Below are 11456 nucleotides of genomic sequence, written 5' to 3' on the forward strand. Positions count from 1 at the left end.
TAATTATAATATTTGAGAAGTTGCGTAATTACTTAAGACTAATTATGTAACTAGGCGGAATGCAACAAATAATCAGAGTATATCCAAGCTACGGCAAACAACATTACCTTGGTTCTGTCCAGCTACGTGGCATTTGCATATTGTTAAATCTTGGCGCATGGTAGTCGGGACACCCTGTACAAACGAGCTCAGAAGAAGCCGGCCCACGAAATCGCGTGCACGTGGCCATGGGAGGTTGACTCACCGGCGGGCGAGAGGGGTAGCCGTCGCCCGTGGGGGTCGACGTTCGGTCCGTCCGGCGACTGCCTCCTGCGGTGCACGTCGCCGGACGAGGACAGTGCCCCGTTGCAGCTGGCCGAGTCCAAGCTTGAGCGCAGCTCGGACGCGCTGCCGCCGTTGACGCCGTTCATGCCATTGTTGTTATTGTTGTTACTGCAGTTCAGGCTCCGGCACGCCACGCTGTGTAGAAAGAAGCGATAGAAACTAACTGAAGTTGCCCTTTCGCACTACGCACCTTCAAACCCGCACGAGCTGCAACTTAGGACGGGAGACTGGCCATGTTTTTCGTGAAACTATTCTGTAGGATTTGATCACCTGGTCCAAGTCAGAACAGGTGGCGAATTTCTGACCCTGCCGATAAAGCGGTTCATTCCGTAGGTTGGTAGTTCAATCAATCAATCAATCAATCAATCAATCAATCAATTAATCAATCAATCAATCAATCAATCAATCAATCAATCAATCAATCAAAAATAAATCAATGTATATACATAAACAAATTGAATTAAGAAAGTTGCAATTTCGCCTGAAAGGCGAAGCATCGATTGAGATAGCAAATTATTAGACAGCTATACGAAGTAAGGATAGTAGCTTTATCGGCCGTATATACTTGTAAACAATCGCTTACTAACACTTACTTACTAATTAACAAGCATGGCGTCACACGCGCACCGAAAGACATGAACAGATATCGATCACTCGATGTCCGCGGACACTCGCTGTAAAAACGCTGGCGTGAAGAAGAGCGGCATCAGTCGAATTGACCTTCATGCTGCCTCTCACTTCAACGCCAACTAAACGGCGAGAACACCGCGCACATAAAGCTATCAGCTCCAGGCGCGCCTAGACTCTGTACCCATCGCTGATCGCTTTCAAGATGGCCGCACTCAGCCGTGCCATACGCAGCAGCCGCCGGAATAGAACGCTCCTCCTCTCCCCCCTCCCCGGTGCCTTGCACGCGATGGAAGACTGCGCGCTTCCTCCCCGCTCTCCTCTTGTGCTCGCGAGATCGAGCCACCACCCTCGGCTCACCCTTGCACGCTCTCACTCACACCCACAGCATACGGCACACAGCCATGATGTTACCGCACTTGGACTTTATACGGAACATCACGGCGACACCGACGGCGACGGAAATGAGTCTGTAGTGTCCATATAATTGCTATCGCAATAATAAATTGAAAGCGATATGTGAAGGTGTTAAGGGATACGCAGTCTTTGCTGTGAGGCATGCAGTAATTGCTAAACAAGTAGTTCTTTTGAAGCACTCTTCCCTGTCGTGCATGATGTGAACATGTGCACTTGAAGTATTAATGCAATGCGTCGTGCTGTACCAAAACGCTTGTAGTCCCTCTGTCAGCAGAGAAAAGTATCACTGAAACAAGAACAGCGAACAGAATGTCTGCTGGACTGTGAGATCGCTAAACTCAGATGAAAAAAATGTCACAGTTTCGCCCTAAGGGCGAAGCAATGAATGCGATAGCAACACAGCAATGTCATACGAAGTAAGGTGGGCGGCTTTGGTAGCAATATGAATTGTAGTAAACATGGGCTGATTAAGTAAGCAGGTGTGCTGCGGCGTAAGTAGACCGACATGAAGAGAGACTGGATGACCACGAGAAGGCGCGTGTGAAACGGTGGTGTTTATGAGAAGCGCTGCCCGTGGGCAGCGCGTGCGAAGGGACACACCTGTAGCGCTGCACTGCCGATCCGGGCAGCACTGCATGTGTAGCGTGCGTTGGAAAATGTGGCCCGACTATTACTAACTGTGGTGTGAGCGCGCACAAACAAACATGAATAGATCACACTGAATGACTGCAGACAACGACTGTCGAAACGCTGGCAGCAAGCATACGCCGCAGCGGGCGAAGGTACGTGCGGTCTATCGCTTCAACGGAAACTGAGCGGCGAATGCACAGCGCATAAAGGTCAGAGCCGTGTGGAGATAAGAGACGGTGCGGGCCAGCGACGCGCGCGGTTGTTGGCAGAGTAGAAGTGCGCCCCCCCCCCCTCCTCCGGCGCTCGCTTTCCGCTTCCTTGCTTGCGCGTGGGAGATTGAGTGCGTTCGCTCTCCGTGACAGCGTGCGTGCCCGCACGCTTCCGCTCGGGCATACGGCGCGCGGCGAAGATTTTATCTATACGGAACCTCACGGCGACGGCGACGCCGACGGCAGAAATCCGGTGGAAGTGTCCATATAATTGCTATCGCAATAAAAGGAAAAGAGAAGGCTCGCTGACGCAGTGGTTCTTATTCTTACTTACAAAACACGTTTCTCAAACCAAACGTGTCTTTCTTCTTATGCTTCTTCCAAGAATACGCGTTTCACCAAATCGTGGCGCATACCCACATAAAAAAAAAAAAAAAACAGGCGCAAGAAGATGCGCAAATTTTGTCTTCCTTTTTATCTACCTTTTGAGCGTGCTCCTTTAATCGGTCATTCAAACACCACTCAGTCTCGCCTACGTAAGACTAAAGCATGATAATGTAATCGAATACATGACCACCATGGAACATCGTACAAACGCACTCTCATGCTTCTTCTGGCATCCGTGACTTATGTATGGTTTACCAATATGGGCGAATAAACAGCTGGTAGTGAGAGCTTGTGTGAAAAAAGCGCCGTCCTTTCTGGTGGTGTGTGTTTGTTTGAATGCATACGTGTATGTGAGTGTTTTCTCTTGCGCTCTGAAGCTGTTTATACCAAAATGGATTACCAACTAGCCCAGCTACAAGTTTTTCTTGCTGTTCGGTGTTCCGGTTCGATAGTGAAACGAAACAAACTAAAATTAACTTCTTTCTAACCTTTTTCCCATATAGCACCCCAGTCAACCATGTCCACACTTTTTTCCGGAACGAAATTGAGCATGAACTGTCCCGCTCGAACTGAAACAAAACTCAAATCGAAAAAATAAGTATACTATTAGCCTGCACCTCGTAACATAACAGCAACGTTCCTCAGGATGTGTTTATTCATTTATTAAAATACTTTCCAGGCCCGAAATCATTACAGAAAGGACAACAAAGACATACATGTGCAGCAATAAAGTTTAACAAAACGTGTTGCTATTCTCGAAGATTCGGCAAGCTTTCGAGCGTGTCAACGACGTCGCCGAGTTTGACCATACGGAGTCGAAGAGTGGGCAGTATAGAGCCTAGGCTACAGAGCGCCAGTCCAAAGAGAGTCTAGTACGGCATCGACCAACCGCGAGGAAGATGAAAGCTTCGAGCACCGGACTCCCACGCGAGCGACTTGCCAGAAATATCTCTCGGTCACAAACAGAGAAAGCATTTCGACGGACACAGCCAGAGTCAAACCCCCAAAAGGGCACCGATATAATCCCAGCCATCTGGCTTCTCCTTCAGATCAATGGCAAGCTCGCTTTGGGGCTCTCATTTATAACTATGGCGCATTTCTCATTTCCTTGCAGATTCGCCGCGCGACCGGGTACTTCCATTTCTGGGCTCACTTAGTGCGCCAGCAGAGTACAGATCGATATCCTCCTTTACACTCCTTTTATTAGCGACTATAGTGCGACTAGCCTTACAAAGCAACCTAGGAAGGGGGAGGGGGGTTAGAGAATGCTTATAGTCTTGCGCGGCGATGTCTTGCAGCTGAGTGCGAATGTGACGCAACGTCAGTTTCGACTCCGCGTTGCGCGCGTGAGCGCTGTCTGACGGGTTGACGCGGTTGTCGCCACGGGAAAACCTATATATCTCAGCTCCTCGACAGAGTGAATGTCGCCGTGTATTTCTCTGGTGTGTCATTTAGGCTGATGGAAGCGGGGGAGAAGGGCAGGGAAGGAGAGAGTTTGATGTGGGGTACCATGATGCCAAAGCACTGTCAGCGAAAAAAAAAAAAAAATGAAAATCGATTGCAACATGTCAGCAAGCGGAGCGAAGGAAGAAATGGCTGTCTCTGAAAAAACATAAGCGACCCGATTCAGGACGCGAAGTCGGGCAATCAATTTGTACCCGTCGCTGCCTTACATTTTAGCTTCTGCTGCTGCTCCGCGCCGGACGCCGACTGTTCTCTGCGGGGGGTTCATTGCAGCAGACTACGCATGCGCGGGCGGACGGTGCCACAGTGCGTTGCACGGGCGCTGTCAATTAGGTCCCGTGATTTGGCCATCACTGGGCGGTTGTGTTCTCAGTGCATAGGGAGGCGAGCTGAGCCAGACAATTGAGGCGATGTTGCCCAACACAGAGAAAGACGAGACCAACCCAATGCACGTGGATGTTCTTTTTATGGCCTTTTTTTTTTTGTCCTTCCAGCGGGTTTTCTGAAGTCTAGTTCGCGTGTAGAAGATTTGTTCATTGAAAGCATTTAGATGGTGCGCTTAGAAGTCCACTCATGCGTAGAATTTGTGCGTAAATCCTTAAAAAAAGTGTTTAGAAAAGCCGGCTTCTCCGCAATACTACTACCCTTGAGGAGAAGCCCGCTTCTGTAGTTTTATTTACTTTACAAGTGACTGCCCCAGCCCGTCTCCTATAAGGGCCTGCCTTCGCAAACCAACTCATTCGGTAGAAAACTTCGTAACAATGGGCGCCGGACAATCGGGGTTAAGACGAGCGGCCAGTAACGAATAGTAATTTCGAACTTTGTGAATCCGGCCTCGGGTAGAGAGAATTCCTCGGGTAGAGAGAAGAAGAGAGAATTCCTTCCACTGGGAGCTTAGCGCTGTCTACTATCCCATGTTTTAGCAGCCTGGCAGCGAAGCCATGATGGGGATGCATCGAAAACGTGGCAGGTGGAGCGAGCACGTGTAAAGCAGGGCGGAGGCAAGTCCCGAGTTTGTCGGCAATAAAATTGGTATTTCAGGTATATGTAAAACAATCGAAAGGTAGTTGAAGATTAACCAAACACAATCAGAATCCAGTGCTGGATTATCGAAGACATCGAAAAGGTGCTCTGTATCGAAATGCCGCTGTAATGTTTGCCCAAGCGATGCTTTGGCTTACTCTCAGTGCCTTCAATTCTTTCGAAAGACTGCGAACTCTGCATGCTGCAATTATTCTAGCAGCCTGATGGACGGGCATAATCCTTTCCCCTGAAACTGCCCGCCCAAGTCGTCGGGTCAGGTTGACCTTTCAACGGATTCATTGCCTCATGGGATCCGCAAATGCGGATATAACTAAGATATTTGGTTATGTGCATTGCCATTTCCTCTTCAATTTTTCTTTATGTCTCTCTCCTCTATCTCAACGTTTCGTACTCACGACGGCAGTAATCTGATGCATGGTTGCGCTTATCTGCTTCTAGCCCATTCTGGCTTTACTCGTTTAGAGATGCTGTCTCCTGCGCTTTATCTGCACTACGTATTACATGGCCAGCCTAACTACATTTCATTCTCCAAATGGTAACTATAATATCGGCTGCCTCCGTTTTCTCTCTAATACCACACCGCTGTCTTCCTCACTTTAACGTTGTGCCTACCATCGCTAACTGCGCGATCCTCAACTTCTCAATCTTCTTCGTTAACCTCCAAGTTTCTGCCCCATATGTTAGTACCAGTAGCATGCAATGATTGGACCTTTTCTTTTGAACGGAAACCCCATAACTTAGTTTAATGTTAAGCCAAGTGTCCAAGTTTTCAGAAGGCAAGAATCTTGAACCGTGGCCGTGCGCGTCGCTCGCGCAGTAAGCAACGAAGGCGTTGTTACAGCACTTGAAGTCGACAGGTCTCTGCGACAGGTCGGCTTCTGCGACAGCACAACAGGACACGTCTTTACGACAGTCGACTGGTCTCTGCGCTCTCTCCGTCTACTTCGTTTTTCCTGCGTTTGTCCTTTTGTTTGCGCAACTCTTCCTAACAGAGCCATGCACCAACTCGCCCACCAAGAAGCTATGCGACCGCTTGTAGACTTGGTGTGCTCCTTCAAAGGTGCGCGCAACTACAGCCGGGTGCAACTTTCGAAGGTAGCGGCATTTGCTCCTCAAAGGCGGATGCACACAAGCCTCCACCAATGGGCACACACTCTAGACGTCATGAGCCGGACGGCCGGCGACCCCGCCGACGGAGAGCACGCTGCACGCGCTTCGAGCTGGGCCGAGTCGCGTCAGCGCGGGACTATTTCTTTAGTCGCGGAGGCAATCGACTGCCGCGTTTCAGACATCTGGGCGGGGCCTCTCCTGTTTTCTTAAGTTGTACCCGACTCTCTCTTCCCTATTTTTTCGCCCCTTTATACCCTCTCTCCCAGTGCAGGGTAGCAAACCGGACGTGTCTCCGGTTAACCTTCCGGTATTTCCCGCTTCACTCTGTCTCTCTGACCCGAATGAGTCGGTTCAACACCCCGCACGCTCACCTGTGCATCGAAGACGAGTTGCAAGACGAGACGGCTGCCGAGACGGCCGGCAGCGCCGCGCCGCAGGACGCCGGCTGCGACGCCGGCGTCGCGTTTGCCGCGCCGGCGGCGGCGGCCGTCGCCGTTAAGGAGCAGCGTGTCGCCGACGAGAGACGCGACGACGACGAAGAGGCGACGCCGCTCGTGCTGGCCGCTGCAGGCCCCCCGGTGCCGGAGGACGCGTGGTGCAGCAGGCCGACCCTCTGCACGGCGATGCTGGGCAGCGAGGTGGACTTGTCCCACAGGGCGCTGGAGCTGCTCGCCGCGCCGGCGACGGCGCGCGACAGCCTCTGGGAGAGCGCCGACGAGAGCGGGCCCCGGCCCGCGGTCGAGGTCGACAGGAACTGCGAGGGCGGCTTCAGGTGCAGCTGCGACGCCAGCGCGCAGCCCAGCCGGGCGCCCAGGTCGCTCGAAGAGCTCCCGGGACTCTGCGATAGAGAGGGCGAAAAAGAAAGGATTCTTTAAAGCACGAAATGCTTTTACCTCCCGTTGTCGGTGACCTTCAAGTGACCTTGTGCCAAAAGCCAGAGCCGTTATCTGCGCACTCAAACAAGATCATTCGCGCATCGTTGCGAGAACAAAACGAGATCAGTCAGGCAATCAGACAAAAGTAGGAAAGTGCGGTCTCTGGCCCCCAACCCTTTGTACAGGACCGCATTACATACGCTAGGTATACTTCCCAAACAAGTTACAAAAAATATTGCTTCCGATTTCTTCCTAACGTTTGTTCACAATATCACTCAAGCTGTAACTTCTCGTACGCTGAAGTTTTATTTGTCAATTTCCAATAGCGACAGATAGAGAGGTTGCCTGTGCGGTCCGTCAGTCGTGAGCGGTCCGCGACAAGAAGAAAGAGTAGCGACAGACACTGAGAGCGCCGCACTGTTGGAAGAAGAAAAGCGGTTGAAGGCGGCGTCACCACAGGCAGCAAAATACGCCATATGGCTAGGTCATTTCATGCTTACATCTACTCTCGATTACGGGAGAGCCAGCATTTATTTAAAATATAGATTTAAAGGAGAGGTTGGCGCCTTTTGTGGCACCGTCTACTCTTCATATAGCAGGACAAATGAAACTAAGCGCACGAAAAACACTGAAGACTGACAAAGATCACGAACATTTGCGAAGTTCCGCACTCACAGAAGAGAGTGAACTGACACTCAGAAACGCGGACAATTCGGGAAATAAGTTGTCCCTTCTCTCTGCTAGTATTGTTGATTTGGGTTTCGACATTAAATGTGTGATGGTCGCCGTCGCGGGTTCGAATAAGCTCAAATGTGAGGCAGCGACACTTCGCTCAGATAATAAAGAAGTCAACTTAAACTCATTATCGAGTATTGCTCCAACTCAAGCAATCTCGCATGACATGAACATAGCATGTATACATGACGCGCAAACATGAAATCTCATAATGTTAGATAATATCTACCTTAATGTAATCTCACATGACGTCAACACAAGCAAGCTTTGAAAGAAGCTTCGCGGCAAGCGGATTCCTGCGGCGCGTGGGATCCGCATAATTCTTTATAGTATGGTTTTCCACGGCCGCGAGACAGTTGCAAGACCCGCGTTCACACGCACACGCGCGCACACACACACACACACACACACACACACACACACACACACACACACACACACAGCACACCCAGCACCACACACACACACACCACACACACACACACACACAACACACACAACACACACACACACACACACACAACACCACACACAACACGCCCCGCACGCAACGCACGCACGCACGCACGCACACACACACACACACACACACACACACACCACCACACAACACACACACAACACACCACACACACACACACACACACACACACACACACACACACACACACACACACACACACACACACACACACACACACACACACACACACACACACACACACAACCCATGGTAATGCTTAATATGCTATTGCCGAAGGTGGCCAGTCAGTGGCAAAGGGCGCTTACGAATTAGAAAAGTTTGTCAATGCCAGAGGTGTACGCAGAAAAGTTGGGCAGTTACGATGCCCGAGACCTTCTTTATCTTTTTAACTTTTATTTTTCAACCTTCCTATCTGCAATAAATACCAACTCAGTAAAAATAACAACAGTCAAAATACTAAGTGAAGTACGTTGAATTGAGAACTATAAGGTATACTTTAAACGGAGAAATAGGAGTTGTGCCGTAGCTATAAATCTTACTCTCAGATGCGAGTCGTAGTCTGTGCCGCCAGCGAGGTATAGTTGTCAAAGGTTAGGTTGAGCTTGAGAATTATGAGTGAAGGCAGCCGGTATCGCGCGAACCTAGATTGGGCACAGCGAATTAACTGGAATCTACGAGCGCCTTGCGAGCCGAAGACATCACACGTGCAATGCCGGTGACTGCGCGGTTGCATTTGCGCAACGAAGTACGAACGTATTTCCCAAGCGTGCCGATTTGTCTTACGCCATCGTGCAGATGTTAGTTAGAGTTAGTACGTCAAAGAACAACCGCTTACTTTTTCTGTTCTTTCTGTATTTCAGCGAATTCTCCGTCCCGACACCGCGAAGAAAGTGAAGGTGTAGCTCTCGTAGGGACTGTGACCGTTTACGGGGCCCAGTGCGCATTTACGCACGTCGGAATGTCACTGGACACGCGTGGGAAAACCAACGATCCTTGATACAGCTTTTTCATTAGCTTATATCGGCAGTGGGAAATTGTCTGCATGACGTTTAAATCGCGATTGATGCAGGTATATTCGCCCGGCCAGTTTTATTCGCAGTGAAATGTAGTCCAGGCTAGCGTAGATCACTTTTGTTTCGTTGCTGGCGCACTTTCGCACGGGGAAACGAGATATTTGCTTTCTAAGCGTTACTCTGCAAACGAGGTTTACGTAATGAAAAGGGGGGAGGCAATCTCGCCGAGGAGTAAGTTTTGGTACTTTCTTCGCAAGATTAACTTTACTATACTCTATCGATTCTTTGCCCAGTTGACCTTCATTCAGAAAACTCCCCAGCCAGTTCATACACACCGGCCGTGAAACGGGAGGAGGAGGGCAAAAAAAAAAAAAAAAGAGAGAGGGAAAGACTCGGACGTTAGCCAGTGTAAAAACGGCCGGCTGGCTTCCCTGTGCTGGGGAACGGGGTAAATGGAATGAAAGGTGATAGAATGAGAGACGATATAAAACGGGAATGACCTCTAGAAGTAAATAGGTGAGCAGGTGAGTGAATTTACCAACAAAGTGGTTATTATAGTGCTTATGATTTGACCTTAAAAGGGATACTAGCGATTCAACTAACAATGCGATTGTTAATTACGTTCTACAGGAACAAAATGAGACATCAGTGCGCAATATTTCATAAGGGGTAATTCGTGTCCGAACTTATGCTTCCAGGTGATAATGACAGGCGATTCTCGGAATATGGACTCCGTGATTCGACGCCTAGGGTTTGAAACGGTATAGACAGGGAGTGTCTTTTTTACCGTATATACGGCGTGCCCCGTTGTCTTGTTGCAGATGCAATCACTCATGAGAAAACGTAGAGTACATTTGAATAAGCTGTCCTTCATATGCTGTGCAGAGAAGATTGTTAAGAAGTGTAATCAACCGAATTGATCACTGATCTTTAATATAGAAGAATTTCTAGGAGCTTGCAATAACGCATCAGCGCTGAGAACTATACTCTGAAGTTGCGGCATAGTGTCAAATTATTGATATACGGCGAGCTTCAGTCTTTTTTCGTAATTTTACCTATTATTTTTTATATCCTAGTTATATTAGTCTTGAAGGTTGCAGAATGTTGTTACTTCTGCGTCATAACAACTGCGATTTCGAGTTCGTGTGTGTATTTCGCTGCGATAATGTGTGTGGTGGTTTATCGCGAAACTATGTAGCACATTAAACTTATTTTTTTTATTTCTGTTCTTGTTAAAGATGACTGTCCATGTTTACTGGAAAACTGGTTCCCTCGGTCCCCTCTCTGACTATGCGGAAAGTGTCATTGTACCATGCTGTTTTATTAGTGCAAACATATGCCGTACGACAAACCGCGCGGCAAAAAAAAAAAAAAAAAAAGTGCTCGCGTGTGGTGGCGAACTGCTCAATATCAATAAGGATGTATTTCGCCTAGCATTATTTCTTTCATTCATAAACGATTTCAGTGTTGTGGAAAAGTCAGGCGACGCATTTGCGTGCCAGTATTTCCCATGACTATATATATATATATATATATATATATATATATGTATATAACAAATAAATCAGTAAATAAATATTACAACGTCCTTGAAAGTGTTAAAAGCGTTTCACTTTTTGGTGGGCGTTAAAATGGCGCAGAAATATCTCAGAGCGGCTATAGTATACGCAATGCTGCTTTATTGCGAGTCAACGTCCTGAAGAACAAAGCCGTTTCAAGACTTGTGACATTTGCTGTTCGCATTTTCTCCTCTCACTTTCCAAAAGAGAGCGGTCGTAAGTTATGCAATCGTTGTCCATGATTTTTTTGTTCTTTCTTTCTTTCTTTCTTTCTTTCTTTCTTTCTTTCTTTCTTTCTTTCTTTCTTTCTTTCTTTCTTTCTTTCTTTTCTTTCTTTCTTTCTTTCTTTCTTTCTTTCTTTCTTTCTTTCTTTCTTTCTATATCTTGCTTCCACAACATTACTCCACCGTCGCGCGATATTCTATCGTTCAAGTAACACGGCGGGTAAGATACTGGCATAAAGCAAGCTTGCAATTGCGCCATCGAGAAGCGCAAGACTTCTTCAATAAAAAAAGATTACGATCATCGATTGAAAAAAAAAAAAAAAGATATTGAAAGAAAACTGCGAAACTGAGTTC

The 11456-nt window shown here is 48.1% G+C and overlaps 1 protein-coding gene across 1 annotated transcript in view; it reads right to left on the reverse strand.

The window, feature by feature from the left end:
- Window positions 1-11456, reverse strand: part of LOC119450500 (dual specificity tyrosine-phosphorylation-regulated kinase 4-like) — a 220713-nt gene that overhangs the window by 50365 nt on the left and 158892 nt on the right. Inside the window, exons 2-3 of the mRNA XM_049665926.1 lie at window positions 6584-7050; window positions 245-459 (exon numbers count right to left, since the gene is read on the reverse strand). Of these exons, the coding sequence (XP_049521883.1) occupies window positions 245-459; window positions 6584-7050 (682 nt within the window). The remainder of the gene's footprint in view (window positions 1-244; window positions 460-6583; window positions 7051-11456) is intronic.

The sequence above is a fragment of the Dermacentor silvarum genome, chromosome 4, assembly GCF_013339745.2.
Source record: "Dermacentor silvarum isolate Dsil-2018 chromosome 4, BIME_Dsil_1.4, whole genome shotgun sequence".
Taxonomy (NCBI): Eukaryota; Metazoa; Arthropoda; class Arachnida; order Ixodida; family Ixodidae; genus Dermacentor; species Dermacentor silvarum.